This window comes from Aulonocara stuartgranti, assembly GCF_965226115.1.
Source record: "Aulonocara stuartgranti genome assembly, chromosome: 19".
Lineage (NCBI taxonomy): Eukaryota > Metazoa > Chordata > Actinopteri > Cichliformes > Cichlidae > Aulonocara > Aulonocara stuartgranti.
Window position 1 is genome coordinate 28436163 of NC_138955.1, and position 17776 is coordinate 28453938.

The 17776-nt window shown below is 39.8% G+C and overlaps 1 protein-coding gene across 1 annotated transcript; it reads left to right on the top strand.

Annotated features, from left to right (window-relative positions):
* The first annotated feature begins 6360 nt into the window (after positions 1-6360).
* Positions 6361-16899, top strand: LOC309695588 (coiled-coil domain-containing protein 80-like). The gene is made up of 5 exons (XM_082516331.1): positions 6361-6466; positions 7730-7886; positions 10629-10765; positions 15349-15617; positions 16241-16899. Exons 2-4 carry the CDS (start codon positions 7760-7762, stop codon positions 15379-15381), a joined length of 297 nt encoding a protein of 98 aa, XP_082372457.1. The 5' UTR covers positions 6361-6466; positions 7730-7759; the 3' UTR covers positions 15382-15617; positions 16241-16899.
* Positions 16900-17776: the final 877 nt, after the last annotated feature.

Sequence of the window (17776 nt, forward strand, 5' to 3'; positions counted from 1 at the left end):
GAAACCGAGGACAATTTTGACCTTTTCCGTGGCCACCTGGTGAATCATTTGTCCTAAATGTTCTGCTTCATCTTTTGAATCGTCTTTTGATCCATCCTGTGTGGGTTTGCTATCATTTGTCCCAGTTTGTCCCTGATGCTGTCAGATGTGTTTGATGGATAGATTGTGGAAGCAGTGAAACTGAGGATGAATTTCACCTCTCTTTGTGGCACAGGACACCCAGTTTTGTTTTTCATGGCTACCTTAGGAATCCTTTTACGTTCTTGTTCTTCCTCCTCTTCTGAATAGCCTTCAGATTCATCCTGTGTGGGTTTCCAGTCATATATATATATATATATATATATATATATATATATATATATATATATATATATATATATATATACATATATATACATACATATATATACAGTTGTGGTCAAAAGTTTACATACACTTGTAAACAATATAATATAATGGCTCTACCGAGTGTCCCGTTATTTCTAAAACTCTGATTTTTCTCTGATAGAGTGATTGGAACAGATACTTCTTTGTCACAAAAAACATTCATGAAGTTTGGTTCTTTAATGACTTTATTATGGGTTAACAGAAAAAAGTGATCACATCTGCTGGGTCAAAAATATACATACAGCAGTGCTAATATTTGGTTACATGTCCCTTAGCCATTTTCACTTCAATTAGGCGCTTTTGGTAGCCATCCACAAGCTTCTGGTTGAATCTTTGACCACTCCTCTTGACAGAATTGGTGCAGTTCAGTTAAATTTGATGGCTTTCTGACATGGACTTGTTTCTTCAGCATTGTCCACGTGTTTTCAATGGGGTTTAAGTCAGGACTTTGGGAAGGCCATTCTAAAACCCTTATTCTAGCCTGATTTAGCCATTTCTTTACCACTTTTGATGTGTGTTTGGGGTCATTGTCCTGTTGGAACACCCAACTGCGCCCAAGACCCAACCTTCATGCTGATGATTTTAGGCTATGTTGAAGAATGTGAAGGTAATCCTCCTTCTTCATTGTCCCATTTACTCTCTGTAAAGCACCAGTTCCATTGGCAGCAAAACAGCCCCACAGCATAATACTCCCACCACCATGCTTTATTGTAGGCATGGTGTTCTTGGGGTCAAAGGCCTCACCTTTTCTCCTCCAAACATATCGCTGGGCATTGTGGCCAAAAAGCTCGATTTTTGTTTAGTCTGACCACAGAACTTTCCTCCAGAAGGTCTTATCTTTGTCCATGTGATCAGCAGCAAACTTCAGTCGAGCCTTAAGGTGCCGCTTTTGGAGCAAGGGCTTCCTTCTTGCACGGCAGCCTCTCAGTCCATGGAGACGCAAAACACGTTTAACTGTGGACAATGACACCTGTGTTCCAGCAGCTTCTAATTCTTGGCAGATCTGCCTTTTGGTGATTCTTGGTTGACTCTTTACCCTCCTGACCAATTTTCTCTCAGCAGCAGGTGATAGCTTGCGTTCTCTTCCTGATCTTGGCAGTGACGAAACAGTGCCATGCACTTTATACTTACAAACAATTGTTTGCACTGTTGCTCTTGGGACATGCAGCTGCTTTGAAATGGCCCCAAGTGACTTTCCTGACTTGTTCAAGTCAATAATTCACTTTTTCAGATCCATGCTGAGCTCCTTTGACTTTCCCATTGTAGCATTTGTGGGCGTTTGTATCCAATGAGCCCTATTTAACTGGTCTAAGAGAAGTCACCAGCTGTCGTCACTCATAATCACTCACAAGAAGTTAAGAGGCCATGCTATGAAGCTCAGTTCACTGACAACTTTCTAAGTCACCAAAATTGCTAATTCATGTTGCTGTATGTATATTTTTGACCCAGCAGATGTGATCACTTTTTTCTGTTAACCCATAATAGAGTCATTAAAGAACCAAACTTCATGAATGTTTTTTGTGACAAAGAAGTATCTGTTCCAATCACTCTATCAGAGAAAAATCAGAGTTTTAGAAATAACGGGACACTCGGTAGAGCCATTATATTATATTGTTTACAAGTGTATGTAAACTTTTGACCACAACTGTATATGTATGTATATATATATATATATATATATATATATATATATATATATATATATGACTGGAAACCCACACAGGATGAATCTGAAGGCTATTCAGAAGAGGAGGAAGAACAAGAACGTAAAAGGATTCCTAAGGTAGCCATGAAAAACAAAACTGGGTGTCCTGTGCCACAAAGAGAGGTGAAATTCATCCTCAGTTTCACTGCTTCCACAATCTATCCATCAAACACATCTGACAGCATCAGGGACAAACTGGGACAAATGATAGCAAACCCACACAGGATGGATCAAAAGACGATTCAAAAGATGAAGCAGAACATTTAGGACAAATGATTCACCAGGTGGCCACGGAAAAGGTCAAAATTGTCCTCGGTTTCAATGCCTTGACCAAAATATGTATTCTTTTACATCAGATGGTCAGCTCATCTGAAATATGCAAGGAGTAAAGGTATTAAAGGTAAATGAGTTTAAATACCTGGGGTCATTTTAAGCAAATTGACTTCCATGTCTCCTCAGAAATATTAATATTTAGGTCATTTCTCCAAGATTATAACTTAGAAACTGATGTTTCTGGGGAGGCAGAGACAATCCAGTTATAGAATGTTGAAATTAAGCCTTTGTTACCATTTTCCCCTCCACCATTAACTCCTCTAAATTAGTTAACTGGGGAAGGTTGGGAGACTGATTTTGCATGAAAGAAATGAAGCTTCTAATCTGTAAATGCTTAAAGAAGTGTTTTTGGAGGATTTGAAATTTTCAGGCTAAATCCTCAAATGGAACCATTATTCCATCACAAAAAAGATCACCCACTTTCCTAACACCTTTATCTGCCACATTTCCTGGTGCAAATAAGGCATTTTCCCCAAATAGGACTAAAATGAGAGAGATTATTCTTAATATTCAAAATTTCTTTTATTGTAAACCAAACTTCAATCATATTTCGGACTATAGGATTATTTGTTTCTTTCTTTAATTGTTTTGGCTGTGCAGAGTATAAGTACAAGTTTAATGGCATTTTAAGAGAATTTTCTTCCATCCCCACCCAAGACGGGGTGTTTTGGGGATGAAAAATAAAACATTATTGTCCTTAGATGAATAGCCAGATAGTACCAGTAAAAGTTGGGGCATTTCAACCCCCCTGTATCAAAGGCAAGATACAACAAAGACAAACAAATGCGGGGATGCTTCTTGTTCCAAATAAACTCTCCGATTAATGACGCTAGTTTGGTAAACAATCCAGCAGGAGGAGCCAGTGGGACATTCTGAAACATATACAAGAGTTTAGGTAATACATTTATTTTAAGAACACTTATAGATAGTGGTAAACTTATCCAACGCTCCAGATCTTTGGAAATTTTCTGTAGAATTGTATTATATTTAAGTACCACCACATCTTTTATTTTAATGCCTAGATGAGTGAATTCAGAATTAACAGTAAAGCCCTTGTTTAAGTAACATTAATGATGATTTTGTTACATTTACTTTATACCCTGAGAAGGCCCCAAACTGGTCTATTAAATCCTTTACAGCAGACACAGAAGTTTTTAGTTGCTTTAAAAATAATATGACATCATCAGCAAATAACGCAATTCTATGCTCCTTTCTACCAATCTTAACACCTTGTATTTGTCCACTGGTTCTAACCGCTATTGCCAGAGGTTCAATAGCTAAAGGGAATAAAAGTGGAGATAATGGTGTGAGGGATTAAACAATTATCAAACACTCAGGTGAAGAAATGACACTCAGACACTTCAACAGTTTTTAACGTGCACGGGTGAGGGCTCAGCAGAGAGACTCACGTCCCGCACAGATCTTACATCTTTATTTATACTCATGGTACATAGTGAAACACACAGATAAAACAGGAACTTAGCTGCACGCTCTTCACTCGTGGGTGGAGAACATGCAGTTCCTGGAACTTAATCTAACAATAACAGCTGGTTTTCACAACTTATTGTGGTTAATGCTTTGTACGCTATCTATGGCAAACCTTCTGTTGCTATGTGCTGACAACTAAAATATACTTAAAGAAATGAGCTCTTGCAAGGATGGTTATATTTGCACACATCTCTTGTGATCTCCTCGAACAGTGGTGGCCCATTGTTCAGAGAGTTCATGATAAAAAGACGTTTTGGCATAAGCAGAAATATTAAACACTTATCAGTATATCACTCAGTTGCATTTCATGACAATAAAAGCTTAAAATACTCTAACAAATGGTGAATCCTGCGGGCACCCTCATTGTTGCATTCTGAATTATATAGCGTTTCATAAAAAACTTTAAATGCATTGCTTATCTTGATTGGGTCTATTATGATATTTCCATTTGAAGTTTCAAGTTTGGTAATTGCCCTTTCAGATTGCTGCTGTTTTATACGCTAAGCCAGGAGTTTGCTGGGTTTTTCACCTTGGTCATAGGATTGTTACTTTAATCTCAATAAATGTACAGCTGCTTTTTCGCTTGTCATTTCGTTATATTGCGTTCTCAATAGTAATAATTCTTTGACATTGTCCTCCTTATTCTGGCCTGATTGAAAGCTGGTCTCTTCTAACATTTTTATTTTTTTATTCCAGATATTTTATCTTTTGGTTTCGTTCTCTTGTTTTCTTACTAGTATAGCTTATAATTTGCCCTCTTAAGTATGCCTTGAAAGCGTCCCATCTCACACTTGCCGATGTTTGATTTGAATTGTGCTCAAAGTATTCATTAATTTGCTTGCCTAAAACTCAAGAAACTGTTTGTCTTGCATCCACTTCAATTGAAACCTCCATTCAATTCGAGTTTTAATCAGTTTTGACTCTATGAAAGTCAAAGTAACGGCTGCATGGTCAGATATTATTATTTCCTTATACTGTATACTATATCTTTTGTATAAGGAGCCAGCTCAGTTGATGCCAAAAAGTAGTCTATTCTGGAATACACTTTGTGTGTACCTGACCAGCAAGAATATTGTAATTTGGTTGGATTTTGATCGCGCCATATGTCGGTTATATTGAACTCCTTCATAAATTGTTTGATCACCTTTAGTGTTCTATTGTAAGTGTTATCCATGCCTGACGATTTATCCTTCTGTGGGTTCAAAGAAAATTGCAATCCCCAGCAATTATACATTTACCTTGTAAATCTGAAATTTTAAGAAATAAATTTCTATAAAAATGTGGATTATCTTCATTTGGGCCATAAGTATTAATTAAATTGAGTCTAGTAGATAGTAGGTTACCTTGTAGTATTAAAAACAAAACGTCCATTAGAATCTTGACGCACATGCTCAACATGAAAAGGTATGGATTTGTGTATCATTATCATAACGCCCCTAGAACTGGAGGAGTAAGGAGGTGATAAAATTTGACCTGGCCATCTACGTTTGATTCTATTTGTCTCACTGCCTAGCATATGAGTTTCTTGTAGAAACACAATTTTGGCTTTCAATTTCTTGATCCTACTAATGACTTGTTTTATTTTTACTAACTTGGGTTTCAACCCAGCCCACGACCACCACTGCGACTACTACAACAACCAGGGCAACTACAACGACAACCAGAAAACCCACCACAAAAAGGCCGCTGATCCATACTACTACAACCGCAGAGAGGGAACGGTACCCACTGAAAACCACCCCAGCTGGAGATAACCGCACTGACAAACTCAACAGAGATCCACACAGCCGCAAGCTACCCATCACACACAGACTCCCAAAGACCAAACCCACCAAGAAGAAGAACGGTGGAGACAACGTAATCTGTAACATTCATTTTAAAGATAGATTTAATAGATTGACTTTGTATTTTAATGGGTTTCAGATTCCTGCTATTTATAGAATACAAAACACCTGGGTATATATTAGTGCTAAAACCATACATTACATAAATTTATAAATAATATCCATGAGTACATATGCAGCACACTTCTTGCTGATTACTTTAATTGCTTTTCATTGGAGCTTTTCAAATGAAATAGCTGTTTAGCAGCCAACATAACTCATTTCACCATCATTTTTTGTGTGTACAAAGAAAAGTTTACCACGACACCAGCTCAAGACCAAATCATTCTCACAATGTTTGAATCAGTGAAGAAAATGAAAAATAATATCTGCTTTTGTGCACTGGTGTTGACTAACGAGTATGAAGACAAGTATGAGCCTAGCAAGCCAACAGCAAGCAATCCAGAGGAGTCAGAAGTCATCACTGTTATCACTCCTACCAGGAAGGGAAAGCACGATAAGCATGACAAGAAGAAGAAACAGAATGACAAGGGTGCCAAGAAAGCCGACAGAAGAGGAAAGCCAGGAAAGGAGGGAAAGATTGGGGGAAGAAAAATGGAAAGAAGGCGTCAAAGTGGACTATCCAAAGCCCACTAAAAAGCCAACGCCACCACCAAAGGGTGCCCTTGCCTCCTTTCTGGATTACTTTGAAAACAGGAGGCGGCTGCTGGTGAGACGTAATAGCATGACATAATATTGACAGTTCATAAGAGGCTCTTTCACCTGGCAAAACTCCAGGCTTCGAGCTTTGGCCAGAGGGAAATGTCAGTACTCAGAGCACCATCGCTAAGTGTGAGGACAGGTTTAACATTTTGGCCAAAGTGCTTATTTGATTTCTTGCCAAAATACAGATGAATTCAAATGTCAGACTATGGGCATCTGGAACAGTTGATTATTAGCCTATTATATTTCAAACACAGCCACTTCCTGATAAGCAGATAGCATGGACTTCTCTGCACCCAGCCAAAAAATGGCTCCAACAGATGAAGCATGATATGTGATTTAATTTCTGATTTAGCATTACCTCAGTAATTAATTGATGTTGCCTCCTTTCTGTAATAATCTAAATATCTCCTCAGTAATTAACTGAGTTTTCTGTCAAATACAACTATCAGCCAGCTTTATGCTAAGCTAACTGGCCAATAGCTGTAACTTAATATATTTCCCAAACAAACTCGAGAATGGGATCAATCTCTTCATCCAACTTGCAGCAAGGAAGCAAATAAGCAAAATTCCCTAATATCTCAAACAGTTTCTTTAAAGAAAGACATCAGCACTACAGTAATGAATGCAGCTATAAGAGAAATTAAAAGACACAGCCATCAGTGATCCAACAGACGTGCCTGCCAAACTCATTAGTCAAACATGAAATTAGTGCTTTTTTTTTCTGGACTTCAAATTTTGATCAACTGGATAGGTTTTGAGTTGGGAAGTTGAGCATTACACCATTCTGAATCACTGAGCAGCTGGCAGTGTGGAGCAGAAGGAAGTGACCTACAGTTGGTGCGGCTCCAATAAGGAAAGACTTTGTTTTCCAAGACAGAGTACTGAAATGTTCTAAAGACTCACATCAGGACAAATAATTTATTGTTGATTAATTTTAAACTAGTCAACAAACAGGTAAGCACCTCTGTACAATTTATTGTACAGTGTCACTTCTTTATAGTGAAGTGGTAGGGTAGGTAGCACAACCATCATCCAGGTATTTGACCGACTGCACAGCTGTGAGCTAACAGACTGTGCGGCTCTGTTTTGCAGCCAGTATAGATTCTTATCACAGTGGTGCTGTGAACAGGCTGGGAAAATATGCCCCATCGTCCGCCTGCAGGTTAATGTAAACATCACCTCTGCAGCACACTGTATTTGCGCGCACGTGTCACAGCATACACAGGATACTCTAACCTCCCTGTTTCCACTCCCTCCCTTCCTCCAGCTGATTACATCCCCCAGTGAGGAGAACAGTATGTATGTTCAGCAGAGGGATGAGTACCTGGAGTCTGTGTGTGAGATGGCCATCAGGAAAGTCTCTATCATAACTATTTTTGGCTCTTTGACCAACTCCACCATGAAAATCGACCACTATCAGATAGGTAAGTAGTTCCATATGCAGTGTGAGAGGGTTCAATCCATTTTTGTTTTTTTGCTCCTTGTTTTGACATGGTATGCGCCACTTAATCGCTATTAACTGTAGCAAGTCTTTCAGTTGCTCAGCCAGGAACTTTTTTTGAATAGCTCATGTGGCTCTCAATTTGGAGCAGATGTTTTCCGGACGTGCAGCATTTCTCAACTGCAACATTTTGAAACATTTTTGAAGTTTTCAGCACTGAAGATGGATTTCCCAAACAGCCCTTACATGCAGCAAAACACTGCAGTTAACCAGCAAAAGGTTGTAATTCTAAATCAAAATCATGTTTCCGCTGTCAGTAAATCTTCCTTAGGATGACAGAGTCATCGTAGATCCAGCTAAATGCTTTTCCTGTCATTTTAAGAGCTGCTGCTTTTCTGTTCAACTTTGTGAAAACACAGAATACTCACATGTACTATGAGGAAAACAATATTAAACCAGTAACACAACAGTGGGAACTTCTGTGCACCACACAAAAACAAACAAAAAAACCCAAACAAGTTAACTAGAAACACAGAACAACAAAGCAGTTAGTCCAGGTTTATTTTTATTGCCCCGATTTACAACAACAGCCATCCCAAGTTGTTTTATATACTAAAGACCCTGCAATACAAGAGAGTTTGACTTTAACACGTTGTCTACTCAAGCTTGCTCTCTACTTAGTACTGAAATAAACAGACTCAGGCATTCTGTCATAAATGTAAGTAAGTTTGAATGTTTTTAGGAATACAGTAGATGTGATTTGCCTTAAAATACCATTTTTCAGGGAAATGTTGTTGTGTGAGTGCTGTCCATACTGAGACTCTGGCAAGGAAAAGTGTCTCCTGCCATGTCTGCTGTCCTGTCCTTGTACCTTCCTCACATTATGTCAAACTAGATGTGTTCAACAGAGATCTCTGCTCCCACAGTCACATCCAGAATGCGCACCGACTCTGCCAAAGCCACAGTGTTTTGTGCTTCTCTGTGCAGGTGATACTAAACAGTGTTGACCTCTGAATTCAGTGATTCGGCTCATTTACCATAATACCGTTGCTTATTTTAGTAATTACACTTTATTTGTAGCTAGAGGTAGGAATGCCTCCAGCTTCCAATCCAAAATGTGATGAGTTCAGCAGCTATGAAGTACAGGAGTCTGTATAACATGTACCAGGAGAGCAAACCAGAGTGCATACCTTTCCTGTGCATCATCTCCTGCGGAGTTGATGTGTAAGCTGGAGACATTTAATTCATCACACCCACATGCACACAGAGAGCAGTTATAACAGTGCTTGAAAACCTACTTGTTCAAATGCAACAAAACTGCTGCTGTTTTTGTGAGACGCACTGCGTCATTTGTGCTTGGCTTCTATTTTGAGACATTTTATAGCTGTCTCAAACCAGAGGCTGCGGTTGATGTGTGTTAACTGCTCTTTGTTAAGCTTTTTAAGTCTGTCACTCAATGTGCAGATGAGGTTTTATCCAGACATCATGTTTTTATGTAGTCACATTGTTGTGACCCACCTCTGTTGGTAAGTCTTCATTCATATTAATTATGAAGGCTTGATTTAAGTTTAGGTTAAGGTAAGCAACAGTATGTAAATGAATCTCAAGAAAGTAAATGGAAGTCAACATAAGAGTCCTTGGAAGTGAGAGAAACGCACTGTGGGTGGTCATGTACAAACAGCTGGTCCTTTCAGCATTGCCCCTCCTCTGGTTACAGTGACTTCATCTTTGGGTTGTAGCCTAGCTGGCCAAGTGTATGTTTTGCATATAGACCATATTAAAGAATGTTTGCTGTACATATCTGTGTGTGCAGTCTGTCTTCTGCCACCTACATGTACTGGGGGTTTCCTGACTTGATTGCTCATACACATTACACAGCAGAGAGTGGGCAAACCAGCCACCAAGAACACACTGTTCTGTGGTCCGTATGTCATACACACACACACGGAAGGAGCTATGATTAAAGGCTTTGGTCTGCATAAACACCAGCTCCATTAGACTTCTGAGACATCCAACCCTTTTAGATCTCAGCTGCTGTCTGTCCAGTTTGTCCTGCATGCTTCAGTTCTGCTCTTCACTCAAGAGTCTAATTCTTAAACTTCTCAGACAAATTTGTTAAAGGAGCAGTTTTTTGAAATCAGCATAGATAACTAAACTAAAAGAGGAGTAAGCATATTAACTGGGAAACAATTGCTCTTCATTTTACGTTAAGAAATATGACTGTAACATGCCTTAAGCTGTTTTTGTATCTGCCCTGTACTTTTCTAGCCTTTTGAAGCCATAACCATTTGAATAATTGTCAGGAAAAAAACAAAAAAACAAAACAACATTCAGAAGACTCACTGTCACCAAGCAATCACTTGGTGACAGTGAGAAGAAGAAAAAGAAAAAACTCCTTTTGAACAGGAAGAAACCTCAGGTTCAGTGAGAGGCAGCCATCTGCCGCAACCGACTGGCAGTGAGGGGAGGGAGACATGACAGAAGACAGATTAACCAATAGTGTGCAGTTTTCCTTCTTTCCCCAATTTTCCCAATCTGATATTCCGGGCAATATATTAGATTTACATTTGACTTTTGGACCATTTCACTAAGATTCCAAATACAATAAATGTTATGTTCCTTTGATTTTAACAGTTAATTGATATTCTTTAAAGGGGAAATTAGTACCCCCTTTAAAGTAGGAAAGTAGATATTGAATCCTTCTAATGTGCCTTTATTTCTCCAGGGAATGACAAGCCTATGAAGGGCTTTCGTCAGGAAGACCTGGTAAACCAGGATCTGATCACAGAGCTGAGGAAAGAGTTTGGCATGACCTACGAGGAGTTCTACATGGTCCTCACAGACACTGACATGAGAGTCAAGGTAGAGACTTACTCTTTCTAAGCAATATAGGAGGATTATGTGAAGGCTGTGGCTCTATAGTGTAGTGGTTTGCACATTTGCCTAACAGTGAAAGATCCCTATTTAAGTACCAGGAGGAGGAAAAAAAATCCCTTGACAGCTGTGTCGGGAAGAGCATCAAATACACCAAATTAAACACAAGTATACCTGTTGTAGTGACTTGTGAATAATTTAATTCAGGTTTAGGTAAATAGGGCCAGACCACAGTCACATCAAGGCATGTAAAATTGATAATAAAGGGGCAGCCAAAAGTAGCTAGTATGTGATGGGCAGCCCCATAACAGAATGGCCGTGCTGTGTAGATCAATTAACTTGTTGAATACTTAAATTAATGCGGTGTGAATTTGGAAAGCATGTAAGTCAAGCTGTTTTTTCACTCTAAAATGTAAAGATGTCCCCTAAATGAACCACACACACTCACGTCTTGATTCAATTCAATTTTCAATTCAATTCAATTTTATTTATATAGCGCCAAATCACAACAAAAGTCACCTCAAGGCGCTTCATAGATACAGAGAAAAGCCCAACAATCATATGACCCCCTATGAGCAAGCACTTTGGCAACAGTGGGAAGGAAAAACTCCCTTTTAACAGGAAGAAACCTCCGGCAGAACCAGGCTCAGGGAGGGGCGGCCTTCTGCCACGACCGGTTGGGGAGAAAGAAGGAAGACAGGATAAAAGACATGCTGTAGAAGAGAGACAGAGGTTAATAACAGATATGATTGAATGCAGAGAGGTCTATTAATACATAGTGAGTGAGAAAGGTGACTGGAAAGGAAAAACTCAATGCATCATGGGAATCCCCCGGCAGCCTACATCTATTGCAGCATAACTAAGGGAGGATTCAGGGTCACCTGGTCCAGCCCTAACTATATGCTTTAGCAAAAAGGAAAGTTTTAAGCCTAATCTTAAAAGTAGAGATAGTGTCTGTCTCCCGAATCCAAACTGGAAGCTGGTTCCACAGAAGAGGGGCCTGAAAACTGAAGGCTCTGCCTCCCATTCTACTTTTAAATACTCTAGGAACAACAAGTAGGCCTGCAGAGCGAGAGCGAAGTGCTCTAATAGGGTGATATGGTACTACAAGGTCATTAAGATAAGATGGGGCCTGATTATTTAAGACCTTGTATGTGAGGAGCAGGATTTTGAATTCAATTCTGGATTTAACAGGAAGCCAATGAAGGGAAGCCAAAACAGGAGAAATATGCTCTCTCTTTCTAGTCCCTGTCAGGACTCTTGCTGCAGCATTTTGGATTAGCTGAAGGCTTTTCAGTGAGTTTTTTGGACATCCTGATAATAATGAATTACAGTAGTCCAGCCTGGAAGTAATAAATGCATGAACTAGTTTTTCAGCGTCACTCTGAGACAGGATATTTCTAATTTTAGAGATGTTGCGCAAATGGAAGAACGCAGTCTTACATATTTGTTTAATATGTGCATTGAAGGACATATCCTGGTCAAAAATGACTCCAAGGTTCCTCACAGCGTTACTGGAGGCCAAGGTAATGCCATCCAGAGTAAGAATCTGGTTAGATACCATATTTCTAAGATTTTCAGGGCCGAGTACAATAACCTCAGTTTTATCTGAATTAAGAAGCAGAAAGTTAGCGGCCATCCAGGTCTTTATGTCTTTAAGACATTCCTGCAGTTTAACTAATTGGTGTGTGTTATCTGGCTTCATGGACAGATAGAGCTGGGTGTCATCAGCATAGCAGTGAAAATGAATGCTATGTCTTCTAATGATACTGCCTAAGGGAAGCATGTATAATGTAAACAGAATTGGTCCTAGCACTGAACCCTGTGGAACTCTATAATTAACCTCAGTGTGTGAAGAGGACTCTCCATTTACATGCACAAATTAATTAATTATCGGAAATAATTAATTACATAAATATTTACAACAAATGTAATTAATTAATTAATTATTGACACATTTAATTAATTAATGACACATTTAATTAATTATTGACACATTTAATTATTTATTTATTTATTTATTTCACATTTTAATTAATTATTGCCACATTTAAATAATTATTTAATTGTGTATTTAATTAATTCATTTTGGCACAGTTGACTCCTTCAGGTCTCACCATGAAATAATTTTATCTGTCAACCTCACCCATCAAACTCAGGAGGCGGGGTTAACACTGATCGAGTCAAAACCATTGCTTTGGCCTGGTGGCCATTGTTTTTAGCACACAACAACCGGCATGTGGAAACTAACAGAACTGAACTTTGAAAAACCCTGTTTGTGTGTCACCAAATACTGTTTTAATATTTTTTTTAGCGAGAATGTAGTGATTTAATCTTCATATGTCTGGTCGGTTTGTCAAGATACAGCCTCTTTGCAAAAGTGCTTCGATGATTTTGGAGATGTCTGCCCAGGATAGACCCGTTCGCCTCGCAAGCAATCAAGTTGTTATTACCACTGACAAAGCGCAGGCCCTGGTACACAGCTGTAATAACCCCCGCTGACACTGACTTCTTTTACTGAGGTTATATTTATCGGGGTTTTATTTCCTGATGTTCTTATGTGTCCTACGTGTTTCAGTCGCCAATTCTGAATTATAACTAACATTAAAAACATGTTTAAGGAGGAGAGAGAGCAAATAAATTCGATTAACAGCTGATCTTTGGGTTTTTGTTCAGTAATCAGCGTGACCTGCGTATAAACGTATAAAAGAGATAACGTTGGTGTTTCCGTCATGTAGTAACTGCTGGCTTTAACTGTACAAAGGTTGTTCGACACTATGAAACACATACAGACTTCATGATGTTTGGCTAATATTTTTATTGTGAATAGTAATCATGAGGGTAAACGGCCCTGTACACCACGGAGCGAGGTCAGCATATCCACGATATCGTCAGCTCTATGAGTTAACAGTTTCCCAGCTGACTAGTCTAACTGACATGTACGAATATGTCACGGGTCATATCAATATGATTTTACAGAAGATCATCCTTATTACTGCCAACTATTCCAGAGACATGAAAATCTACAGCATAAAGAACAAAAAAATATAGCAGTCTAACGCAACACTGTAACAGAGATGAACCGTCAGTTTGTCGCAGATCAAAGTGGAATGAAAGTGATTGGTTGAACAGGTGTTCGTGATCTGTGTTTTCTGCATTTTCATCAGCGTACGAGACTCAGCAGCAGATTAGAATAACAGTTACACATTTAATAAATCACCAAATGAATACACGCAAGAAACGAGCAAACCTGTTCAATCCGAGAATTTGAGTTTGTGTTCCCTCAGCTGCAGACTCGCTGCTGTTTAAATGTTTGAGAGGAAGATTAGATATAAAGAAAACGTCAAACATAGACTCAGTCTGCGTTCACATTTGATATGAGGCCAGGACGGATAATGGCTGTGTCCTGTTTGAAGATCATATATGTAAAATTGTTGTCTGACCTCCGTCGATCCAGCCGCTCAGAGTCCGTGGTTACCATGGTTACTGCATAAGCACCTATAATGTAAACAGCTGACACAGCGGAAACCTACCGGGAACATGGGTGTTTATGTTTTTCATTGCAAAAGAACTGTCTGTCTATGTTTCAGTGCCCTGGTCTGCCGCAGTTTCCACCAGCCCCACTCCAGTCTCAGCAGTTTAGTGACCTGACTGTTCCATTTTTAACTTTTGGTGTTTCTGCCTATCACAAGATTGATAACTTCAGTCAGCACTGTAGTGCATCATTCTCACATCAGAGGGACATTTGAATACTGTTTTATACAGCATATGACTGAAAGATGAATATCAAGCAGGCATAAGTGTGATGTTTATTGAACTGAGATCTCCTACTGTCATTTCTGTTGCTGGAGATGTCCACTCTAATTTAATTTAATTTAATTTAATTTAATTTAATTTAATTTAATTTAATTTAATTTAATTTAATTTAATTAGTTTGCTGCTTTGAATTATATGCAAACATGTCCATGTGGATTATATAAGTTGCTTGAGGAAGAGAAAATATGTTCATCAAAAGAAGACAGTTGAGGTACTCGGGGCATCTAACCAGGATTCCTCCTGGACTCCTAGGTAGGTGAGGTGTTTTTGGCCATGTCCTACTGGGAGGAGGTCTCAGCGGGCTTGGGGAATACTGTGTCCTCCAGGATGAGCTGGAAGGCATGGCTGGGTTGAAGGAAGTCTGTCAAATTGATAAGCAGAGGAAGTGGTGCAGCACCTGGTTCTGTTTGTAGAAGCTCAGATGTAGGGGCAGCCAATCAGATGAAAGCTGGCGTAAATAGAGGAGGGGTTGGGGTGGGGGCTCCAAAAGACTGTAGCATGCAAAACCACTACTTTGTACAATTTCTGTCGTCTACAGACAAAATCATCTTAACTTGTGATCTTGTAAGCTGCTGGTACTTGAGTTGTTTTATGCCTTTGAACAGAGCCTGGTGGGTATTTGGTCCTGCTTCTGGCATCAGTGCTAAGTTACACTAATCCAGCTGCTGGGTGTAATTTGTTATTAACTGGACTAGTTCATTTATCTATCTCTAGTATGCATTTGAAGAACTCATAATCTTCTGTGTTCTCCCTAGCTGCCCTGGGCTTATCCGTGGCCTTCATCTTAAAATTCAGAGACAACATGTTCCATGTGCTGACTGGCCAGTTCACTACTGTTCTGGTCACAGGCCTCTCCCTCTTCCTCTTTGACTTCCACCCTTCGCTGGACTTCTTCCTCCAGGCACCCACGGTCCTGCTGGCCATCTTTATCTACAATGCCAGCTGGCCCAAGGACCTGGAATATAGCCTGCAGCGGGAGAAACTACGGGTCATCAACGGGGAGGTGTTTGAGAGGTCAAGAGGGGTAGGAGACAAACCACAAATCCTCAGTAGTCACGCACACAAGCCCACACACTCCTTTTCCTCACACAACTTCGCTCACCTAACCCCGATGTATATCCACTTCCTCTACTCCCGCCCACATACCAAGTGCTCTGCAGGAAACTTGGCTCTTGTTTCTCTGTAATGTCATTTCTTGAGTGCAAGAGGAAACCTGATTCCCAGCTATGAAAATAGCATCCAGGCTCATGCTGGAGCCTTACTTCATAGAATTCCTTTAGTAGTCAAGTGTTTTTTGATGGAAGAAGCTATTTAACAATACAGTAGTCTGTGGGGATACTATCCTGGAATTCTTTTCATCCCCAGCGTCCTGTTCTGTATTGAAGAAACCCTGTAAATCAGGTGAAATGCCAGGTTTCAGGTGTTTGTTTCTTTGCTAGAGCACTAACAAAAATACCCTCTCCATTGGCAGCCGTGGCTTTAAAATGCACGGTACTTCCCCGGTGTTTTTCGGGGAGTAAATACTGCCCTCCACTTTCTGAAGACAGAAAAAAGATGTGCACAGTGCCTCAATGTCTGCAGATTTGTCCACTGGATTTGATCACTTGTTCATTCATTCTGATGCCTTGTCTCTTTTTTGTGTTGCAGGACAGTGAGGAGCTCGAGCTCCTGACAAAGGCAAATGCAGACAGTGTTTCTGATGAAGAGTCCTTGTAGTAATGATAGAGCTCACTCCCAAGTATCCAGAGGATACTCTGCATCTTTCCTGCTGCTGATATCGAACTGGACAATTGACTGGATGGAACATGGTCACAGATTGTCTGTGAAAGCATTTATTTGAACAGTGATAAGCAGGTAAACGGTGAAAGATACTGTTGATAGATTATATGATAGACTCCTAGAATTAAAAACAAAGTGTTTAATAACAGAATTAGCGAAATGTGTATATTTTGGAAACGTGCCTGTCTGTGGATGACTGCTGTCATTCATATGGGGGAAAGTACCAGCAACGCTGTTTGTTGGAAAATAAGTGATACTTTTGGATTCATTATGGATTCCTTTTATGGACAGTGTATTTCTTTACATGATTCCTGTTGTACATGCTGCTATTTGACTGCTTGCTGGTGCTGGACGTCTAAGGACCAGAAACTGCAGTTTCAGGATTGTTTTGATAATAGATTTGTTTGAAATTGTGGTGATTTTGAATCTTTATCCACACTATGATGAATTCAGTTTGTATTGTACTGTGGAAGAGGCAGTTTATTTTTTTATTTGTTTATTTTCTGAGCCAGAATAAGTGGCATTGACATAATTGCCACTAATGCCTGACTTTCTGTCAGCACCACAAACTCCCTGCCTCTCTTACTTGGGGCTTGAATATTTTCTTGTTGGCCCAGATGGAAAGGGATTTGTGTCATTGGTGGCATCCCTACATGAAAAACCTGGTAGGGGAACATGTGAGAGCCTGCCTGATTTGTGGACAACACAATCCGAAGCCCACCGTGAAACCAGAAATGGGTAAGTTTCCTTTGCCAGAAAGACCAGGCCAGGAAATTGTGATTGATTACACTGACATGATAACCGCTGTTCGAGGGTGTAGATATCTGTTGGTGTGTGTGGATGGACTGACTGGTTGGCCAGAGGCGTGGCTTACCCGCAGAGAGGATAGCAAAACAGTGATCAAATGTCTGGTGAATTATTATGTCCCTTGGCATGGATTCCCAGAGAAGGTAAGATCAGATAATGGCACTCACTTTAAAAATCGAGATCTCGCTGAGGTGGAATGTATGTTGGGGTTGCAACATAGATATGGTACAGTTTACCATCCACAGTCTCAGGGAAAAGTGGAGAGAATGAACCAAAATCTTAAAAACAAATTGGCAAAAATCTGTGCACAGACTAACATGAATTGGGTTGATGCTCTTCCCATAGCCTTAATGAGTGTAAGGTGCGCCGTTAATCAGCGCACTGGGTTCACTCCATATGAGCTGCTGACAGGAAGACAATTTCCAGGCCCTGCAGCAGGTGTAAGAGAATTAAGAGAGGAAGTAAAAGTGTCTGAACATGTGAAACAGTTTAAAGCACTAAAAGCTCTTGTCTCTAGTTTCACTACGCAGGTGGGAGATCCAACAGGAAAGGAGGTGACCACGCCAGAGGCGAAGTGGGTGTGGCTGAAGGTGTATA